This window comes from Piliocolobus tephrosceles, chromosome 8 (assembly GCF_002776525.5).
Source record: "Piliocolobus tephrosceles isolate RC106 chromosome 8, ASM277652v3, whole genome shotgun sequence".
NCBI classification, from domain to species: Eukaryota; Metazoa; Chordata; class Mammalia; order Primates; family Cercopithecidae; genus Piliocolobus; species Piliocolobus tephrosceles.
The window spans coordinates 95812988-95836607 of NC_045441.1; the positions used below are offsets into that span (position 1 = coordinate 95812988).

Sequence of the window (23620 nt, forward strand, 5' to 3'; positions counted from 1 at the left end):
AGATAACAGGAATTTACTTTTAATCTGTTTTATATATAAAGGAAAAAGATCACTAATTATATTATCAATAAAATTTAACTTTATACCTTAAGTCAAGAAATTTCCCCTAAAATAATTTCCTAAATTATTTTAAGAGATTTCAAAATGATGAACTTTTTTCCCATTGAAAAATAACTTCTTTTGTTAAATTCTCTTTCTCCCATGCTCTACAAGTCTGGGCCCACAATACACACTCACACAGTCACCCTACATTGGTAACTTACTTGTGGAGTGTGATGTGTGGATTTAGTGAGAATTCTGATATGTTAGAGTTGGCAGTAGACCCTCTGTCTTTAATCTGCCTAGATTTAGCAGTATTTCTGAGTTTCTTCATAGATCAATTCTTCACTGTTTCAACCATCTAGAAGATAACCTTGGAGGTAGTTCTGAAAGGCTTCTGAGTGACTGAGAGCTCATAGTCCAAGCACTTTCGTCCACAAGGGAGATAAAAATGCCCCATTAACCATGGGACAAAACAACTATGTATAAAGCAAAGTATATCAGAGATCAATATGAGTAAGTGGGAAAAGCAGAAGACTCCCAGCACTCTGGATCCATTAGGGTCTAGGCAGCTAGCCACACACAACTTGTAAATTCCTACAGGGGTCAGTTTCATGATATACTACAGTAGAATATATTCAAAGATCCTGATCACTTGAAAGGCAATGTACATATTACGTAATGCTTGAAATTCGTTTCCATCAAAACTAGTAATTTAAGTTTCAGTGCTTAAATATATGTAGGAAATCCACTCATCATTCCCTAGATAGATTAGATGTTGCTACATATGCAATTTTAGAGTATTGCCAAGTTAAGGACATCCTTAATCTGCTTATATTACAGGAGGCAGTTACTATAACAGCATATATGCAAAGAATCTGACATTACCATCAGATTCACCAAGGGTGAAATGAAGGAAAAAATGTGAAGGGGAGCCAGAGAGAAACGTCAGGTTACCAAGAAAGGGAAGCCCATCAGACTAACACCGGATTTCTGAGCAGAAACTCTACAAACCCAGAAGAGAGAAGGGGCCGATATTCAACATTCTTTTTTTCTTTCTTTTTTTTTTTTTTTTTTTGAGATGGAGTCTCGCTCTGTTGCCCAGACTGGAGTGCAGTGGCACAATCTCGGCTCACTGCAACCTCCACCTCCTGGGTTCAAGCAGTTCTCCTGCCTCAGCCTCCTGAGTAGCTGGGATCACAGGCATGTGCCACAACACCTGGTTAATTTTTGCATTTTTATTAGAGACGGGGTTTCACCACGTTGGTCAGGCTGGTCTCGAACTCCTGACCTCGTGATCTGCCCGCCTCAGCCTCCCAAAGTGCTGGGATTACAGGCGTGAGCTACCATACCCAGCTCAACATTCTTAGAATTTTCAACCCAGAATTTCATATCCAACCAAACTAAGCTTCATAAGCGAAGGAGAAATAAAATCCTTTACAGACAAGCAAATGCTGAGAGATTTTTGTTACCACCAGGCCTGCCTTACAAGAGCTCCTGAAAGAAGCACTAAACATGGACAGAAACAACTGGCATAAGCCACTGCAAAAAACATACCAAATTGCAAAGACCATCAACACTGTGAATAAACTGCATTAACTAACAAGCAAAATAACCAGCTAGCATCATAATGACAGGATCAAATTCACACATAACAATATTAACCTTAAATGTAATTTGGTTAATGCCCCAATTAAAAGACACAGACTGGCAAACTGGATAAAGAGTCAAGACCCATCAGTGTGCTGTGTTCAGGAGACCCATCTCACGTGCAAAGACATACACAGGCTCAAAATAAAGGGATGGAGGAATACTTACCAAGCAAATGGAAAGCAGGGGTTGCAATCCTAGTCTCTGATAAAACAGACTTTAAACCAACAAAGATCAAAAGATACAAAGGCGGCCATTACATAATGGTAAAGGGATCAATTCATCAGGAAGAGCTAACTATCCTATATATGCACCCAATACAGGAGCACCCAGATTCATAAAGCAAGTTCTTAGAGACCTACAAAGAGACTTAGACTCCCACACAATAATAGTGGAAGACTTTAACACCACACTGTCAATATTAGACAGATTAACGAGACAGAAAATTAACAAGGATATCCAGGAATTCAACTCAGCTCTGAACCAAGCAGACCTAACAGATATCTACAGAACTCTCCACCCCAAATCAACAGAATATACATTCTTCTCAGAACCACATCACACTTATTCTAAAATTGACCACATAATTGGAAGTAAAACACTCCTCAACAAATGCAAAAGAAAGGAAATCGTAACAGTCTCTCAGACCACAGTGCAATCAAATTAGAACTCAAGATCAAGAAATTCACTCAAAACCACACAACTGCATGGAAATTGAAAAACCTGCTCCTGAACAACCTGCTCCTGAACGACTATGGGTAAATAATGAAATTAAGGCAGAAATAAAGATGTTCTTTGAAACCAATGAGAACAAAGACACAATGTACCAGAATCTCTGGGACACATTTAAAGCAGTGTATAGAGGGAAATTTATAGCATTAATTGCCCACGAGAGAAAGTGGGAAAGATCTAAAATCAACACCCTAACACCACAACTAAACTAGAGAAGCAAGAGCAAACAAACTCAAAAGCGAGAAGACAAGAAGTAACTAAGATCAGAGCAGAACTGAAGGAGATAAGAGACACGAAAAATCCTTTAAAAAATCGATGAATCCAGGAGCTGGTTTTTGGAAAAGATCAACATAATAGACCATTCACCAGACTAATAAAGAAGAAAAGAGAGAAGAATCAAACAGATGCAATAAAAAATGATAAAGGAGATATCACCACCAATCCCACAGAAATACAAACTACCATCAGAGAATACTATCAACACCTCTACGCAAATAAAGTAGAAAATCTAGAAGAAATAGATAAACTCCTGGTCACATATACCATCCTAAGACTAAACCAGGAAGAAGTCAAATTCCTGAATAGACCAATAACAAGTTCTGAAATTGAGGCAGAAATTAATAGCCTACCAATCAAAAAAATCCAGGACCAGACGGATTCACAGCCAAAATCTACCAGAGGTACAAAGAGGAGCTGGTACATTCCTTCTAAAACTATTCCAAACAATAGAAAAAGAGGAAATCTTTTTATGAGGCCCGCATCATCCTGATACCACATCCTCATACCAAAACCTGGCAGAGATACCAAAACCTGGCAGAGACACAACAACAACAACAAAAAAAAGAAAATTTCAGGACAATATCCCTGATGAACGTCGATGCGAAAATCCTCAATAATGGCAAACCAAATCCAGCAGCACATCAAAAAGCTTATCCACCACGATCAAGTCAGCTTCATCCCTGGGATGCAAGGCTGGTTCAACATACACAAATCAATAAACATAATCCATCACATAAACATAACCAATGACAAAACCACAGGAATGTCTCAATAGAAGCAGGAAAGGCCTTTGACAAAAGTCAACAGCCCTTCAAGCTAAAAACTCTCGATAAACTAGGTATTAATGGAACATACCTCAAAATAGTAAGAGCTGTTTATGACAAACCCACAGCCAATATCATACTGAATGGGCAAAAACTGGAAGCATTCCCTTTGAAAACCGGCACAAGACAAGGATGCCCTCGCTCACCACTCCTATTAAACATAGTATTGGAAGTTCTGGCCAGAGCAATCAGGCAAAAGAAAGAAATAATGGGTATTCAATTAGGAAAAGAGGAAGTCAAATTGTCTCTGTTTGCAGATGACATAATTGTATATTGAGAAATACCCATTGCCTCAGCCCAAAATCTCCTTAAGCTGATAAGCAACTTCAGCAAAGTCTCAGGATACAAAAATCAATATATCACAAGCTTTCCTATACAGAATCAAAAATCACAAGCATTCCTATACACCAATAACAGTGAAATCATGAGTGAACTCCCATTCTCAATTGCTACAAAGAGAATAAAATATCTAGGAATACAACTTACAAGGGATGTGAAGGACTTCAAGAAAACTACAAACCACTGCTCAAGGAAATAAGAGAGGACACAAACAAATGGAAAAACATTCCATGCTCATGGATAGGAAGAATCAATATTGTGAAAATAGCCATACTGCCCAAAGTAATTTATAGATTCAATGCTACCCCCATCAAGCTACCATTGATTTTCTTCACAGAACTGGAAAAAACTACTTTAAGTTTCATATGGAACCAAAAAAGAGCCCACATAGCCAAGACAATCCTAAGCAAAAAGAACAAAGCTGGAGGCATCATGGTACCTGACTTCAAACTATACTACAAGGCTACAGTAACCAAAACAGCATGGTACTGGTACCAAAATAGATATATAGACCAATAGCACAGAACAGAGGCCTCAGAAATAACACCACACATATACAACCATCTGATCTTTGACAAACCTGACAAATACAAGAAATGGGAAAAGGATTCCCTATTTAATAAATAGTGCTGGAAAAACTGGCTAGCCATATGCAGAAAGCTGGAACTGGATCCCTTCCTTACACCTTATACAAAAATTAACTCAAGATGGATTAAAGACTTAAATGTAAGACCTAAAACCATAAAAACCCTAGCAGAAAACCTAGGCAATACCATTCAGGACATGGGCATGGGCAAAGACTTCATGACTAAAATACCAAAAGCAATGACAACAAAAGCCAAAATAGACAAATGGGATCTAATTAAACTAAAGAGCTTCTGCACAGCAAAAGCAACTATCAGCAGAATGAACAGGCAACCTACAGAACAGGAGAAAATTTTTGCGATCTATCCATCTGACAAAGTGCTAATATCCAAAATCTACAATGAACTTAAACAAATTTACAAGAAAAAACAACCCCATCAAAAAGTGGGCAAAGGATATGAACAGATACTTCTCAAAAGAAGACATTTATGCAGCCAACAAACTTATGAAAAAAAGGCTCATCATCACTGGTCATTAGAGAAATGCAAATCAAAACCATATTGAGATACCATCTCACTCCAGTTAGAATGGTGATCATTAAAAAGTCAGGAAACCACAGATGTTGAAGTGGATGTGGAGAAATAGGAATGCTTTTACACTGTTGGTGGGAGTGTAAATTAGTTCAACCATTGTGGAAGACAGTGTGGTGATTCCTCAAGGATCTAGAACCAGAAATACCATTTGACCCAGCAATCCCATTACTGGGTGTATACCCAAAGGATTATAAATCATTCTACTATAAAGACTCATGCACATGTATGTTTATTAAGGCACTGTTCACAATAGCAAAGACTTGGAACCAACCCAAATGCCCATCAATGATAGACTAGATAAAGAAAATGTGGCACATATACACCATGGAACACTATTAGCCATAAAAAATGATGAGTTCACGTCCTTTGCAGGGACCTGGATGAAGCTGGAAACCATCATTCTCAGCAAACTAACACGGGAACAGAAAACCAAACACCACATGTTCTCATTCATAAGTGGGAGGTGAACAATGAGAACCCATGGACACAAGGAGGGGAACATCACACACTGGGGCCTGTCAGGGGGTTGGGGGCTAGGGAAGGGATAGCATTAGGAGAAATACCTAATGTAGATGACGGGTTGATGGGTGCAGCAAACCACCATGGCACGTGTATACCTATGTAACAAACCTGTACGTTCTGCACAAGTACCCCACAACTTAAAGTATTAAAAAAAAAAAGTAATGGGTAACATCCTCTCTGAAGATTATATCTACTTTATAATTCAACTAACTCATACTTATGAGGTTTATTCAACATCAAAACATGAACAAATTCCAAATTGCTAAAAGCTAAATTAGTTTTTATTACATTCTCATTAAGAAATAGAGATGGGCCAGGCGTGGTGGCTCACGCCTGTAATCCCAGCACTTTGGGAGGCCAAGGGGGCGGATCACAAGGTCAGGAGATTGAGACCATCCTGGCTAACATGGTGAAACCCCGTCTCTACTAAAAAAAATACAAAAAATTAGCCGGGCGTAGTGGCGGGCGCCTGTAGTCCCAGCTACTCCAGAGGTTGAGGCAGGAGAATGGCGTGAACCCGGGAGGCAGATCTTGCAGTAAGCCGAGATCACGCCACTGCACTCCAGCCTTTGCGACAGAGCGAGAGTGCGTCTCAAAAAAAAAAAAGAAAGAAAGAAAGAAAGATGGAGGTTAGGTTTATAATGGGAATAATTCTTGAGGGCTGAATAATACAATAATTCTCAAAGACAGGTTTTTTAATCCTCTCCTCATCTTCCCCATCTCAGTAAAGAGCACAACTGTCTAACCAGCTATTCAAGCTAAAAATCTAGGAGTCAACCTTGATTCCTTTCTTTGCACAGGTTTAATAAAATACCATTACTTCATCTGAGTCACATATATATGGAATATACATATGGAATATGTGTATACATGCACACATATATAGATGGAATAAGAAATTGTCACTAAATATAGTGGTATGGCACTGGAAACCAGTCTCAAACTTCTCCCTTCTCCAAATACACACCCACACACCCACATTTATATTCTCATTTATCCTCCCCATGACCCCATGGTTAGTCATTATTCTATTCCTTCTCCCAACAGTGGCTAAGAATTGTTGCATTGTGGCTCAGAATTGCTGCCTCATGGCACAGGAATTTTGATTAGGGAGTAGGGGAATGGGCAGGCAGTGTACTAGGTAATTTTGGAACACACTGCATCTTTGGGAGAGGGCAGGCCATAAGTGAGACAGAGGAGTACTTAAAACCACAAGAAAACACTGGGTTCCTGCAGAGAGGCTCTGGGATGTGGAAGATACCACAGAAAGTAAAGAAGCCAAGTACTAACCACACTTTTTGTTTTTTTTTTGTTTTTTCCGAGACAGAGTTTCACTCTTTCACCCAGGCTGGAGGGAAGTGCCGTGATCTCGGCTCACTGCAACCTCTGTCCCCCAGGTTCAAGTTATTCTCCTGCCTCAGCCTCCCGAGTCGCTGGGATTATAGGTGCCTGCTACCATGCCTGGCTAATTTTAGTAGACGGAGTTTCATCATGTTGGCCAGGCTGGCCTCGAACTCCTGACCTCAGGTGATCAACCTGCCTCAGACTCCCAAAGTGCTGGGATTACAGGTGTGAGCCACAGGTGCCCAGCCAAATCTCACTCTCTTGCACAGGCTGGAGTGCAGTGGCACAATCTCGACTTACTGCAACCTCCACTTCCCGGGTTCAAGCAATTCTCCTGCCTCAGCCTCCCAAGTAGCTGGGATTACAGGCACACACCACCACACCTGGCTAATTTTTTTGTATTTTTAGTACAGACAGGGTTTCACCATATTGGCCAGGCTTGTCGTGAACTCCTGACCTTAAGTGATCCACCTGCCTCAGCCTCCCAAATTGCTGGGATTACAGGTGTGAGCCACTGCGCCTGGCCAAACCATATGTTTCTAAGTTTTGTTTAGAGAAGACCTTGGATCCAAGAAAGGAGAGAAAGCTTTATACTATCCTCTGCTTGCTCCCAGAACCCAGGCTAGTAGCAAAGTTCTAGGGTCCATCTGCCTTAAGGAAAAATTAGCTCTTCTGTTTTAATCTAGGAATAAAATCACATTTATCCCTATGCCTGGCACATAGCAGACACCGAGTCAATGTTTACTGAACGTATTTCTTGAAAGTTCCACACTAGCCTTACTTCTCCCTATTGCCCTCCACTCTCCTGCTGAACTAAGTATTACCCACACTAGCTGCCTCCGAGCCTATGCTCTGCTCTTTCCTCCTCTGAAAATGCCTTCCTCCCTGCCCTCTCAGAGCCAAGTTCAACTGTCACTTATTCCATCAAGCTCTCTCTGATCCCTGCCATCAGCAAACGTCCTGATTCTGAGACCATGTCATCTGTTCCACATTACAGCACTTTCCCTTTCTAACATCTGTATCACATACATGACTTCTGTCTTCTGCAAGCATGAGAGCCTGCTTGAGGGGTGAGACATGATGGCTTGCTTTTCTATTCTCTAGATCACATACAGATTTTTGGTTATACAAACACAAGCTTTACTAACTTCAGAAATAAGCCAAAAGAAAACACAATGCGCTTGTTTTTCTTTTTCTGACTGTATATGTGTGTATTGTTCTACTAATTAGTATGATTTACCACCCTAATTCATGCAGTGACTGTGATGAGTATACAGTATCTGATTCCAGAGTCTTGGGTCTGAAAACTAGGGAACAGTGATGCCTGAATCCTATCATTGGTCAAATACACAGTTATTTTTATCGCAATCAAACTTACCTCATTTGCTAAGGCAAAAGTTCCCCAGTGAATTGCCATAGATTTCTTTGTTTGGACATCAATGTGAATCCTCACAGCTTCTTCTGGGTCTACATGCTGGTATTTCATAAACCACCTGATGAAACAAGGCAATTTCTTAATTCTGACCTTTGAGATATACACTAAATTCTAAAATGTTTCATTTAATCAAACTTTAAGATTCTACGCAAGACCATGGATGTTGAGAATGAAGAACCACTCACTGGGATAAAGCATGCAATTTTGGGGAGGATGAGCTAGAAACCAAGTCTGAAGGTCAGGTCAAGGCTAGATTATAAAAACAAAACAAAACAAATTCTGCACAGGAGTAAGTCACAGGAGCAAAACCATCTCCCTTTAATACACTTTCTGCTGAAAAATAAAACAAGCAAAAGTCTTTTTTGTACAAATTGCTATAAAATAAGTAAGTCTCAAGCAAACTCCCCTCTGAATAGTGAGATTTTTGTTTCACGTATATTTTGATTTTACTGGATCTATCTGAAGATACGACTTACTGATGATGCAGGAGAGGCAAGCCCCAAAACTGAGGCTTAGCCCAGGAGGGTTTTTGGCCTCACAAAGGAAAGAATTCAAGGGCAAGCCAGTGGTGGTGGCCAGCAATTTTTATTAAATGATACTGCTCCTTGCGGAGCAGGGCTAAGTTATAGGCAGTAAGTGCACTCAGATTTGGCAACATATGAGGGGTTGGCAACTGTATTCTATACTCACTCATACCCACTTTTAATTATATGTAAATTAGGGAATGGGTTAATGCAAATTGAAGGGCAGATTATTTAGAACTTTCTAGGAATGGGGTGGTAACTTCTTGGTCATTGCCATGGAAAGGGGCAGTAACTTCTAGGTCGTTACCATGGCATAAAACTGTCATGGTGATGGTGGGAGTGTCTCAGGCTAATGAGCAATGAGGGCAGCTAGGGATCACTTTTGTCACCATCTGCTGGTTTTTGCCAGTTTTTTCTTTTTTTTTTTTTTCTGAGACTGAGTCTCACTCTGTCACCCAGGCTAGAGTGCAGTGCCATGATCCCAGCTCACTGCAACCTCTACCTCCTGGGTTTAAGTGATTCTCCTGCCTCAGCCTCCCGTGTAGGTGGGTCTACAGGCACGTGCCACCACACCCAGCTAATTTTTTGTATTTTTAGTAGAGATGGGGTTTCACCGTGTTAGCCAGGATGGTCTTGATCTCCTGACCTTGTGATCTGCCTACCTCCGCGTCCCAAAGTGCTGGGATTACAGGCGTGAGCCAGTGTGCCCAGTGGCCAGTTTTTTTACTTTATCCATTGAGACTGGGAAATAAGTCCTGCCTCACTGTTACTTTTAAAAGTAGATATTTTACAGTCCTGGATATGAATCAAAGAAACTGAATAATTAGTAAAGAAATAAAAACCAAAACTCCAATTACAAAAGAATTTGTATGTCCTGCTGATACAAATTTGTAAAAACTTGCTACAGCAAAAATTAACAAAAACTAGTACATAAAATTTAAAGACAGGGAGCCAAAATATCCAATTACTATTCAAGAAATTTTATTTAACCATAAAACTGAACAATGAGGTGTTCGGTTTGGCAAGGACATCAGACTAATGGGTAAATGATTAAGGAAATAATGAAAGGCTGCCTAATGCCTTGGGAAGAGCAAGGGCTCAGGAGGCAGAAGGCTTGTGTGTGAATCCCAGCTCCTGCAGTTCTTAGAATGCCTTTGGAAAGTCTGTTCAAATTCTCTGAGCTTCTATTTCTTTGTCCGTGAAATATAAATTTACCCCATTATGTGAGGGTATTGTGAGGATTAAACAAGATAAGGCTTAGGAAGGCATAGAGAACATCATCTACTTTCACAGAATTCTCCCAAGAGTAAACAAAACCAATACTTTCAGAAGAAAGATGTATTATTCCTGATACAAAGGAGAAAGTGTACTGTCTACAAGCAAATCCTTTGCCTTCCAAGCCATCAGTTTCAAGGGGGGAAAACAACACTGTGTTCACATTATTTACATCCTAGTCTGCCAGTGACAACTAACACTACAGTGAAGACCAACAGACATGGATTCAGCACAGGAGCTTCCACACTTTACAGAAGATATCATGGAGAAGTTTATCCATCTGCAACAGATATTTACTGTTAGGAGCTGCTGGGTCCTACAGAAGCCTGAAAACAAAGCCACTGTGTTCTCAACAGCAAATGAGAACAGCACTGTTCTGCCATATCTCCTGACTCTTGGAATTCAGGGAAAGATGAAAACGGTTTTTGGTGTTTCTCTCTTGATTTTTTTTAAATCCTAGTGCAAATCAAAGGGATAGATACATTCCTTTCCACCTGAAATAGATTTAAAGTTTTTATTCTGATATAACAATTAAAATAAAAACTTAAAATCTTAACTGACTCGGATAGAATACCTGGTGACAGGAGATTCCCTAAAGTAAGAATGAAACATTCCAAGCATATTATTCAAAGTTGTTTTCGATGTAAACATCTTAAATTTATATAGCACTCTCAAGCTTTATTCGATGTCTTATTTCTAAACCCATTAATAGTAACCAAAGAAACAGATTACACATTAGAGGCTATCACAATTTAACTCTCTTGGGGCAAATAATAGCCTCCTTGTCTTTTTCCCATCTTAGTTGTTTCCTGTTTGCCTGCAACGCAAGCAGGAAAGGGGATTATGTGAGTAAATTTGGTTGTACACATTCTATCATCACAAATATATGTAACAAATTTATATATTACTACATATGAAAACTTATTTTCATAACAACAAATAAAAGATGTTCTAATATATTAAGAACATACATCAGGCTGGGTACGGTGGCTCACGCCTGTAATCCTACCACTTTGGGAGGCCCAGGCAGACAGATCACTTGAGGTCAGGAGTTCAAAACCAGTCTAGCCAACATGGTGAAACCCTGTCTCTACTAAAAACACACACACAAAAACTAGCCGGACATGGTGGCAGGCACCTGTAGTCCCAGCTACTTGGGAGGCTGAGGCAGAAGAATCACTTGGACCCAGAGGCAGAGGTTGCAGTGAGCCAAGATCACACCACTGCATTCCAACCTGGGCAACAGCGTGAGACTCCGTCTCAAACAAACAAACAAAAAGGAACACACATCAAGTAAAGACCAATTTTATGTTACAAATATAAAACTGATTTGTAACAGTTCTAAAAATATACAAGTTGACAGGTTTTGAGAGGTTTTGTTAGAATTATAACTAATTAGAAAAAGTAAAATTCAAGCGCCAATATTGATTTGTAATCATTTTAATAATTATCAAGAACCAAAAAAGGGTAAAAATATCTAGCCCCTCCAAGTAAGGAAACTAGCAAAAAACAAAAAAGGGATAAATAAGCATTAATAAATAAAAATGGGGACAAAATGGTTTTAGTGAATGTAAAAAATTTAGCAAATAACAAAATCGGATGAAAACAAAAGATTAGAACTCATTCAATTAATCTATGTATTAGAGAAATACTTGTTCTTCTGCTTATGGAATTACCTAAACACAATGTTTTTGTATGTATCTGTCCATGCACTATAGAATAAAATATTTTTTAAATTATCCATTGTTTTGTTACTATCAGTGTTTTGTTTTCTCTTTATTTGCACATATAAACCAGAGTTGACTAAAATCTAATTTAATTCTTTGAAATCACTTCTCTTTTCCCTAAACAGAGAATATTAAGGAAAACGAAGACAGTGGATGAGTCTCCTAGGTGTCCAATGAGAGTGTGACCTTTCACTGCTCTAAAACAGGTCATTAGTATGTCAAGGTTGGAGGATGAGTGATGAGTAGTACAACAACACCATGACCGGATTAACTTCAGTGCTGACTGAAATAAAACAATCACCAAGGACTACTGCTATAGGCCAATTCCCTGCTTTTTCTCTTTGCTAAACGTAGGAGAGCTATAGGACAGGTGATTGGGGCACTCAAGTTATGGAGCAAAAAGTGGTTATATAAAGAAAGTATTCTCCATGTGAAAGAACAAGAGTAGGTTTTATTACTGGCTGACCAGTTTAGTTGAATGGTATGTGAACTTCTGGCTAGGTATAGTAATTCTTTAAACCTTGATCCCTTTTTTATGATAACATCATCCCTAATTTTGAGTAATTTTTTTAACTGATACGACTATAATTAAAATATTTTAATTCTCACCACAAAAACATAAGTATGTGAGATAATGCACATGTAAAACAGTTTGATTTAGTCATTCCACAATGCATACATATATCAAAACATCATGTTGCACACCATATACACAATTTTTACTTGCCAATTTAAAAAATATTTAATTTAGAATATTTAAAAATAAAATCTAACTGAATCTGACCCACCGACCCCCAATCATGTATTACAAAGTCCACCATTAAAATCATAAATTACAGTGTCACAAAAATCATAATTGCTTTACTTTTAAATTCAGTTAACTTATCACATAGCAGGAGTGTTTTCTTTGGAAGTCTACATACCTTGGTTCATAAGCTCCAATGGGAATAGCTGCAAGGTCAAAAGGTCCAAATCTTTTTCCTATCTCTTCAAAAGCAGGGCAATAACCAGTATCTCCTGCAAAAAAAAATCGATTCCAAGGCCCCAAGACAGACCAGCTGCCCCACAGCACCTTGTTGTCATCCATTAGAGTCCTTTTACACCAGTGCTGGGAAGGTGTAAAGACAAAGGTGACCTTATCATGTCCGGGGACACAATTCTCCTCCCACCAGTCCAACTCAATCACATTCTCACAGCCACATTTTTGCATCCAGTCAAGAAGACCCAAAGGCACAAACCATCTCAACTCGTTACCAAATCGCTCATTCAAAGCAATGACAGAATTGTAGTCCAGATGGTCATAGTGGTTGTGACTGATAAGGACCGCATCTATTGGAGGGAGTTCACTTATTGTGCACGGGGAACGACGAAATCGCTTTGGACCCGCGTACTGCGACGGTGAAGCACGAGAGCTAAAGATGGGATCCGTGAGAAATATGAGCTCATCCATTTCCACCATTACTGTGGCATGTCCCAGCCATGTGACTCTTAAGCCAGCTTCCCTCACTCCAGCTTCTTCAGGGTTAGTGATAAAATACGGCTTAAGCACTGGGAGTTCTTTGTCAAGTTCCTTTGTGTATAAAGAAAGCAAGACATAAGAGTAGTTAGAAAAAAAAGTATTATATCATCGTAGTCCACATTTTGACCTAAATAACAGCAAGAAGAGCTATTTTCAGAGAACTAAAGTTATTCAATAAACTTGCTACACTTTGGCTCTTTTCTTGAAAATGCATACTTCTTTCTGAATCTGACTTAATAATCACGATAATATGGTAATCTTCTTCATCCCAAATGCAAAAGGGAAAATTAAATTTAAAACTCTGAGTGCTGCTAAATGTATTAATTTTTCAAAGGCTCTCTTCAGTAGTGCCAGAAGTAGACTGGCCCAGATGCAGTCATTTTTTTATTGCCATTCTACTCAGCTGATGTATTTGCTGCTAAAAACTGCCTTAAAAGCGGGTCAGTCCCTGGAAATAGTAAAGAAAGCTTATGACCATTTATTTGTAGCTCTTGGATCTCAGACATGAATCATGAATCTGATATTTTTCTTTTTTGTTTGTTTGTTTGAGACAGGCTCTCGCTCTGTTACCCAGGCTAGAGTGCAATGGCATAATCAGAGCTCTCTACAGCCACAACCTCCCAGGGTCAAGTGATTATCCCACCTCAACCTCTCAGCTGGGATCACAGGCACGCAGCACCACCATATCCAGTTAATTTTTTATTTTTTGTAGAGATAGGGTCTCATTATGTTGCCCAGATTGGTCTTGAACTCCTGGGCTCAAGCAATCGTCCTGGCCTGCCCTCCCAAAGTGCTGGTATTATAGGCATGAGCCACTGTGCCTGGCCTGAATCTCACTTTCGGAGTTTCAAAATGGAGCACTGTGATGATTCCTGGACAAATCACATCATAAATTGTTTTCCTCATTCCTTACCTTTCTGATTTTCTACCATTGATCAAACCAATGTGAATATGATCTCTTCCTGTGAGAAGCTGATCACTGAGGTAAGGGGGGTGGTAAATGGGTATAAAACAACAACTATAACAAAGTGTGAAGAGTATTATTCCTTGCTTATTCTATATTTTATACTTGGATTAAGCTAGGCCAAAATGTTGTAGGTTGCAGCATCACAGTCCTGGCTTTTATAAAGCTCTTTTACTGAACTGTGCTCTGGTACCATGCTATATAGCTGCATGGAGGTCTCTCATAGGAAGCCACCTCATGAAACTTGCCATGCATGTGTTCAGGCTACAGACTTGGTACCACCTCCACCTTCCTACTTACCCCAGAAACATTTCTCTCCCATCTCGTAACAGGAAAAACTCTCCTTCTCCAGAGCACCTGGCTTTGTCATTTCTGTCACTGGGAAAACTCTTAAGATTTCATGCTACTCCTCTCTTTAACTAGGAAGTTCAGAGGAAAAGCTGAGGCCACCTACAGCAATGTGCAGCACATGATGGAACGTATTTCTGTATTAACTTTATTCTTGGCTTTATTTTATTTCTCTAGTCCATTTTGCTCCTAGACTGGCTAGGTATAGTAATTCTATACCTCATCCATTTCTTGTTTTACTGCTTTATGTATGTTTGTAAGTTGCCACTAAATCAACTTTGAAAGGGTGTGGTATTGGATAAGTAGTTAAAATACAGGTCATGTTATAGCCTGATAAGAAGGAACGAAGAGCCCAGTTGCGAAAGACATCACAGATACAGTGACTTGTGTGAGTTCCTGAAGAATGATGAGAAATTCATGACGCAGAAAAAAGGAAGAAGGGCATTTCAGGTAGAGAAACTACCCAAGCAAAGGTACAGAGCCAAACAGGAATGTGGTGTTTGAGGGCAGGGGACAAATTAAATCTATAAAGATGGAAACACAATAAGCCTTGAGTGTCACGCTTCACTCTAAGACAATGAGGAAGCATCTTTTTTGTTGTTGTTGTTGAGACAGGGTGGGTTTTGCCATGTTGCCCAGGCTGGTGTCGAACTCCCGGGCTGAAGCGATCTGCTTCCCAAAGTGCTAGGATTACAGGTGTGAGCCACCACACCCAGCCTAGGAAGTATCTTTTTGCCCTCACACGTACACACACACATGTACATATGTGTGCACATGTGCACGCATGCACACACACACACACACACACACACAGACACGACCCAATTATGTTTAGATAAAACAATTCTAGAGTCCAAATGATGGCATGGGGAGTGTCACAACAGTTGCCAGGATATGAAGAGATGAGGACCTGAGCAAAGGAGACAGCGGTAGACAGAGACAAGAGAGGACAGATGGGGAGATACTGGTGAAGGGAAACTGAGAGGTCAATGGGAGAGTCTGAATGGGAAGAAGGCCTGGACAGGAAGAGAAGGAGCAGCACAGGTGGAGGACAAAAACGTTTCTCTTAGCCACTCTAACCTTTAGTTTCCTCATCTGGAAAACGGGTATAATAATTGTACCTACACTTCATTCCTGTGAGGATAGAATTAGGAGTGGCTGGGACATAATAAGCACTCTATAAGTATTCCAAAAGAAGAAGCAAGGACGTTCCAACCCTGACAACCAACCAGACACCAATCCTACCAATCTTTTGCATTTCTGTGGAGCTACTAACCTAGTTAAGATGCTAAGAAATATTCAGACATTCAAAGCTCTCCAGGTTGCTCAACTATCTGCCTGTCAACTCAATCCATGCACAAGAGCCACCTCAAAAACAGCCAATTTAAGGTATAACTTAAGTCTCCTCTGCTGTAAAATCCCCACTGGCTCTCTACTGCCTGACAAAGTCTGTCTCACCTCCTCAGCCCAGCAGTGAGCTGCCCAGAGACTGCCTCAATTCCCTCTGGTTGTTGTTTCATGCTCCTCTTTCACATGTGCTGTGCCCCATCTACATGGAGACTGCTTCCCACTCCTAGACTGAGCTCAAGAACCCTGCACAGTATTCATCCCATTTCTCAGGTAGCTTCCCCCTTATCCCTTCGGGCCATCTCTTGAGTCCCACAGCTGGAAGCACTCACTCCTGCCTCTCAACTTCCGTATCTCCCTATTCACACATCTCCTCTGGATATTCTGGTTATAGGTACACAGAATTTATCCTATGTCCTATGAAAGGTAGAATCATTCAGTGCTCAGTTTGATTAATGAAACACAGCATGTGTTCAACAAAATTTGTTGAATGGATGAGTAAATGAATGAATGTCAACTTTCAATCAGTTCTTAAATTTGGTCGTTAGGGTTAGTGAACAATGATATATGCCAAGTGGTATATACAGAATTAATGAGGAAAGGGAGAGGCAATGAATATAAACTGAATACCTACTATGTACTCGTACTTGGCATCATATGGGGCACATAATGATGATGAACTACCTAAGGTATCAAGTACTTTAGCATAACACAAAACAAAATACTATTAACAATAGCTACCGTTTATGGAGTGCTTATGTGCTAGTCACTGTACTAACTGCTACTGGCTACTGACCACAACACTGGAAGTAGGTCCTATAAACCAGCTCCATTCTACAGGTAAGAAAACAATGAATTAGGGAAGTTACAGCACTCAGGCAAGGTCACTCAGCCAGACCCACTGTAGTAAAACATACTTCCTCTCATTAAATCTCATTTAATGACATGTTTTCTTAAAAAGTAACAGCCTGGGGTCCAGGTTGGGAGAATAAGGGGGTATGAATTTCAAAAGAACACAAGGAAACTTTAGGGGATAATATATATGTTCATTATCTTGATTCTGGTGATCTTTTCGTGGGTATATACATATGTCAAAACTCATTAAGTTGTGCATTTTAAATATGTGAAGGCTGTATTATGTTAAAACTATTTTAAAAATTTTAAGGCTGGTGCTGTGGTGCATGCCTGTAATCCCAACACTTCAGGAGGTCTAGGCCAGAAAACTGCTTGAGGCCAGTAGTTCGAGACCAGCAGGGCAACGTAGTGAGATCCTGTCTCTATTAAAAAATAATAATAATAAATAATAATTAAAAAATAATAATAGACCGGGCACAGTGGCTCACGCCTGTAATCCCAGCACTTTGGGAGGCCAAGGTGGGTGGCTCACCTGAGGTCGGGAGTTCAAGACCAGTCTGACCAATATGGAGAAACCGTGTCTCTACTAAAAATACAAAATTAGCCAGGCGTGGTGGTGCATGCCTGTAATTCCAGCTATTTGGGAGGCTGAGGCAGGAGAATCACATGAATCCAGGAGGCAAAGGTTGCAGTGAGCCGAGATCGTGCCACTGCACTCCAGCCTGGGCAACAAGAGCAAAACTCCATCTTAAAAAAAAAAAAAGAAAGAAAGAAAGAAAGAAAAAGCATATAGAAAAAGGGGTGGGGAGAGGATGGACTCTTGTTTACTTGGTGAAACCAATCACTCACGTGGCATTTTCATGGCTAGATCAAGACTTTCTTGGTTGGTCTTCCTTTTTGAAAGCTGCAAAATGGAAAATCCCAAGACTCATAATTAACCAGTACACTAGTTAATGTTTTACTTTTCTTGGGAAAAGGGAACAAATCCTAACATTTGTTCAATAGCTACTCTTTGCAAGGTGCTTTAGGTACACTGTGTCATCTAAATTTGTGAAGCAAATATTACTGCCATTTTACAGATGACCAGACCAAGGCAGACCGGGGTCGCTAAGAAACTTGCCAAAGTCATACAAGAGGTAAGTACCCAATCAGGAGTGAAATCTAGGTCTTCCTGACTCAAAAGACCTCTCTTTCACTAAGTCATGCTCCTTCAATGGCATACATATTAACTTACATTAAAATTAAACAATGAAACTCATATCTTCTTAATATACTTACTATTTTAAGAGTATGTGTTTGTGTGTATTAATGAGACAAAAAAGATGTGACTCAAATCCTTTTAAACCATGTTTTTAAAATATCACTTTTAAAGAAGACAAGGTAATACTTTCCTTCCAACTGAAGGTACATTTTCACCATCTTAGAAAACTTTACTACCTATACTGTAATTTGCAACTCAGATTTTTAAATTAAAAAATAACATTTTTCTTTTTCATATTTATAAGATATATGTGAACACTGAATAAAGATACATGTGTTACCAAAATAACTCCAATTCAATTAAGTATTGATGCTAATGTTTGACATTTTTGCCATGTGTATTAAGAGTATAAGATCTATCAAAATGGCTTAGTATTTTTAAACTCCTTGATTATAAGAGAAAATGCTCTTAATATTTGGAAAATGCAGAAAAATATAAATAGTTGCCATCATTATACCAACATGCAGATATTATAACCACTGTTAACATTATGATCTGTACTTGTAGTTCTATTTTATGAATGGTTGCGATCAGAGTATTCATGTTTTCTAGTTTTATAAAAAATTGTATGTGGTGACATTTTCAGTCATCCCTATGACTCTATGAGACACAAGGTTTAAAAATGAAACAAACAGGGCCAGGCACAGTGGCTCACGCCTGTAATCCCAGCACTTTGGGAAGCCAAGGCAGGTGGATCACCTGAGGTCAGCAGTTCAAGACCAGCCTGGCCAAACACAGTGAAGCCCCGTCTCTACTAAAAATAAAAAAAAAAATTAGCCAGGCGTGGTGGTAGGCACCTATAGTCCCAGCTACTCACAAGGCTGAGGCAGGAGAATCGCTTGAAGTCAGGAGGCAGAGGTTGCAGTGAGCCGAGACTGCGCCAGTGCACTCCAGCCTGGGCAAAAAGAATGAGACTCCATCTCAAAAATAATAATAATAATAATAAATAAAAACGAAACAAATTATTGAGGAAATTGTTCAGAATGTAAATTTGTTTTGAATTGCCAAAATTTATTATAATTGAAAGACATTGTTTAATTAATCTTCTCTGCCATGAAACTCCATCAGGCTGTCTACAAAAACCGCTGGGAGGCTGAGGGTCACTAGAGCCCAGGCGTTTGAGGCTGTAGTGATGAGTCTCAAAGGTCTACTGCACTCCAGCTTGGGTGACAGAGTGAGACCCTATCAAGGGGTAAGCTGCATGCTTGCTTACTGTCTGTGGTCATTAAAATCCTAGACGTCTCTAGGAAATCAGGTCTGCCTGCACTTCTCGGAGACAAGCATGAATTTTGAGTTCTTTGCTTCTTTAAAACTTGCTGCATGTGCACTGTTGTCAAGCCAATTCTCTATACCTTTAAAAGGTCTCCAAAAATCTGTACTCAATCAATGGATAAAAACGTTACCAATAATAAAACCATAAAGCTAGTCTAGACAAGTGAGATTCTATCATTTCAACTTCCAGGTTTCCGTTTAATGCCTGTGTGCCAATGGCTGGACTTAGGCTTGCTCTTTAGGACCTCAGCAGTTATTCTCATCCCTCCTTTGGGACACAACTGTCCATAAGGCACCATCAAAAGCCACACTGCATCTGCACCTAGCATCATTCCTCCCAGGGACCAACTCCTCAGAATATAATTTTTTTTTTTTTTTTTTTGAGACAAGGTCTTGCTCTGTCACCCAGGCTGGAGTGTAGTGGCGTGATCTCAGCTCACTGCAACCTTTGCCTCCCAGGCTCAGGTGATTCTGCCTCAGCCTCCCAAGTAGCTGGGATTACAGGCACATTCTATTGCGCCTGGCTAGATTTTTGTTTTTTGTTGTTGTTGTTGTTTTTGGTAGAGATGGCATTTTGCTATGTTGCCCCGGTTGGTCTCGAACTCCTCAGCTCAAGCAATCCACCTGCCTCGGCCTCCTAAAGTATGGGTATTACAGGCATGAGCCACTGCACCTGGCCATGTAATATTTTTAAAAAGATAAACACACAAGAAATTTTCTTAAATTACAGAGCATTGATCCAGGAGGTCCAAAATAGAACTACTATGACTAATAGTCATTTTAGAATAAGAAGATGTAGGGAAGGACATTTTCAAAGATATAGACGAAATTTCCTAGAACTGAAGGAAATGGATTTTCAGACTGAAAGGGCCCACCACACACAGAGCATAATGAATAAATAAAGAACTACACATCGTGGCAATTTTCAGAACACTAGTACCAAAGAGAGGATTCTCAAAGTCTCTAGAGAGAAAACAAAGGGTCTGTTCAAAGGATCAAGAGTAAGGATGGCACTGAGCTTCCCCACAGCCACACTAGAAATAAAATTATGGAGGCAATACTCTCAAATTCTGAGAGAAAACTGTTTCCAAACAAAAATTCTATACCCAAACTATCAATTATGAGTGAGAATAAAGACATTTCAGACAAGCAAGTTTTCAAAAAACTTACTTTCCATGTACCCTTTCTCAGGAAGTTCACTGAAAATATGCTCCACCAAAATGAGAAAATGACACAGAAGGAGGAACAAGTGGGATGCAGAAAATAAGGGCTACCATAGAAGACACAGGGGAGCCCAGGAGGCTGGTGAAGGGTGCCCTAGAACAGAAGCCGGCAGAGACCCTGGGAAGGCATCAGCTCAGACTACAGCCCAGTGCTGAACGACCACCTGAGAGTCTTTCCCTCAGGAAAATGGCACTGAGAGGCCAGGGGAGGCAGGAAAATAATCATCATAAATACACAGAAAGTCAAGCAGATGAAAGAGATGTTATTAACACGGCAGAGGGAGAGGTATATAAGGAAAGGAGACACAGCCACAGTATTTACTTGGTTCACCAATGAAAAATATTGATATACTCAATGTAAACCATGAAATCAACCTAACCTAAAACTGTGATCTATCTATTCTAACAGAATAGCAGAAGGCCAAGTAGAATCATCTTAAGTAAAACTAGTACATTTAAAGGCCAGGAACCCAGAGTCAACTTTTCAAAGTCTGGAAAGGTCATCTGAAGCTCCCTTTCACAGCTTTGGCAGCTTTATCCAAGGGTTAAAAGCCAAGCACTCTAGGCCATGCCTTCAACCTCATAATCCATATTCCACACACGTACCAGGCTACTACCTTCCAGAGCATGTAATACCCTTTCTCACCTTCATGACCTTGTTCATGCCATCATCTACCTGGAAAATCACTGTCAAAATACTTTTTAGTTGTCTAGGCCCAGCTGAAATACTCATCTCCTCTGTGAAGACATCTCCAGCTCTGCCTGTCAGCATCACGTTCCTTCCTGTACCTCTAAAGCACTCTGTTCCTACCTCTAGTTGCCACCAGATCAGGGCTAGTTATTCCTATATGCACTCTGCTACTGAATGATGAAATTTAGGGCCTAGGTTACACCTATCCACTTTATCTCTTCAGACTAATTCTATGCCTTATGATATACAAGGGCTCAAATAATTAGTCATATATTAAGAGCAAATATAAAGCATTCAAAAAAGCCAAGCGCTACCTCTTTAGAACTTGGAACACTGCTGTGATCTTTCTCCATTATCAGCCATCTGAGAACATTTGGAATAGAGAGGTTTTTCCACGTTGGCCACGGATTCACAAATCTCCCATCTTTTCCTTTCTTAGATTTAGTTACATCTTCTTCTAGTCTATAATCCAGTTTGAAGCTTTTCCTGGAAAACCTAGAAGAATCACTTCCTCTGGAATTCCGTGCTGAATTTTGACGTTTTCTTACTGTTTCTTTAGGATATTGGCTGCTTGTCATCAGGGACTGGTTGCTTTCATTTTCATCCATGTCCTTTGGTGAAGAACTGAAAAAAAGGGGGAAAAATACTGAGTTGAACATAAAGGTAGTCAAACATAACACAAGGTACCATTTGTTAACCAATAAAAATTTCTCCAAACTTATAAAAATATTATGTCTGTATTAGCTGAAACTTTCTTCCTGCAAAGCACAATTTTAGAATACAGTATTACTTCTTGCTAAATAAGAAAGATGTGCCAGGCACAGTGGCTCACACCTGTAATCCCAGCACTTTGGAAGGCCGGGGCAGATGGATCACCTCAGGTCGGGAGTTCAAGACCAGCCTGACCAATGTGGAGAAAGCCCATCTCTACTAAAAATACAAAATTAGCCAGGTATGGTGGCACATGCCTGTAATCCCAGCTCCTCAGGAGATTGAGGCAGGAGAATTGCTTGAACCCTGGAGGCGGAGGTTGTGGTGAGCTGAGATCACGCCATTGCACTCCAGCCTGGGCAACAAGAGCAAAACTCCGTCTCAAAAAAAAAAAAAAAAAAAAGAAAGAAAGAAGTTTACCTATTAGCATAACTGCCAAAAAGCCCTTAAAAAATCCTTTATCTCCTGTAATCCAAAACAACATATTTCCCCAGTCAGCATGTAAGCATATTAAATTTTCCATTTCAATGACATTTTGTAGAATAAATTAATGTGCCTTCATGAATCTATAATATTTTCATACATGTATTTAAAAAACATTATTGTTAACAATGCATAGTAAGGACTGCTTCAGTTCCTTGAGAGAATTTAGTAATTGAAGCAAGTCACATATATACCCCACTAGGCCTAGCCATAGTTACACTGAAGATATTCTGTAACCAATGCCCCCAGAAAGTACAACCAGTCCAAATCCCTAGAAAGGGGATAACACATTAACTGAGAGACATTTCAATAATGTATGTAACTGATCAATAAAATACATTTAAATTAATTCAAAACTACCAAGTCAGTGAGTATGTATCCTAGCTATACGACCTTGAGCCAGTTTCCCACCCTCTCCGTATCCTGATTTCCTCATCTATAAAAGGGAGAGAACGTTACTTGCCTCCTAGGGTTACTGAGAAGACCTGTAATACAAATAAAGCACTTGGAAACATAGTAACACACATATAAACCCACCATCACAGCTCAATCAATGTTAGCTGTTGCTGCTGACCTTGTTTTACTGCTACTACTGCTACTGCTTAACTCAAGGCATTAAAATCCCTGATTTTGAACTATACAGAACTCCAGATACACAAAAGTGGTAAATAACATATCTGCCATGAATTTCATTTCTTTCTTATTCTGTTAAACAAACATTTGCTTTCTGTTTCATTAGTTTAAATACAATGCACACACATAGCACATTTTATAAGTGGAAATAAGGAAAGGAGCACAGTAACTGAAAGCCAAATATTATTTTTATGGCTACAATGGTGTTTAAATAGAAATACTGCCCCAGAGAGAAAGGGAAAAAACACAAACCCTAGGATGAACACGTACACAGAACCAAAACTTTTTTTCCAAATTGTCTAGAGTAAATAGTCTGTAATCTAGAGAAGAATCAACGTGAAGAAAAGAAACCCCAGCTGAGACTAAAGCTAAAGCACACGCTGTTGCTCAGCCATACTGTGTGTGGGAGAGTCCAAGAGTTAAGAGACAGTCTAACAAGATTTAT

General features: G+C 39.7%; 1 protein-coding gene across 4 annotated transcripts in view; it reads right to left on the reverse strand.

Moving 5' to 3' along the window:
- Positions 1 to 23620, reverse strand: part of NAPEPLD (N-acyl phosphatidylethanolamine phospholipase D) — a 47606-nt gene that overhangs the window by 3820 nt on the left and 20166 nt on the right. For all 4 annotated transcript variants that reach the window (XM_023192521.3, XM_023192523.3, XM_023192522.3 and 1 more), the window contains exons 2-4: positions 21663 to 21972; positions 12792 to 13438; positions 8286 to 8400 (exon numbers count right to left, since the gene is read on the reverse strand). In XM_023192521.3, coding sequence (XP_023048289.2) covers positions 8286 to 8400; positions 12792 to 13438; positions 21663 to 21972 — 1072 coding nt within the window. The remainder of the gene's footprint in view (positions 1 to 8285; positions 8401 to 12791; positions 13439 to 21662; positions 21973 to 23620) is intronic.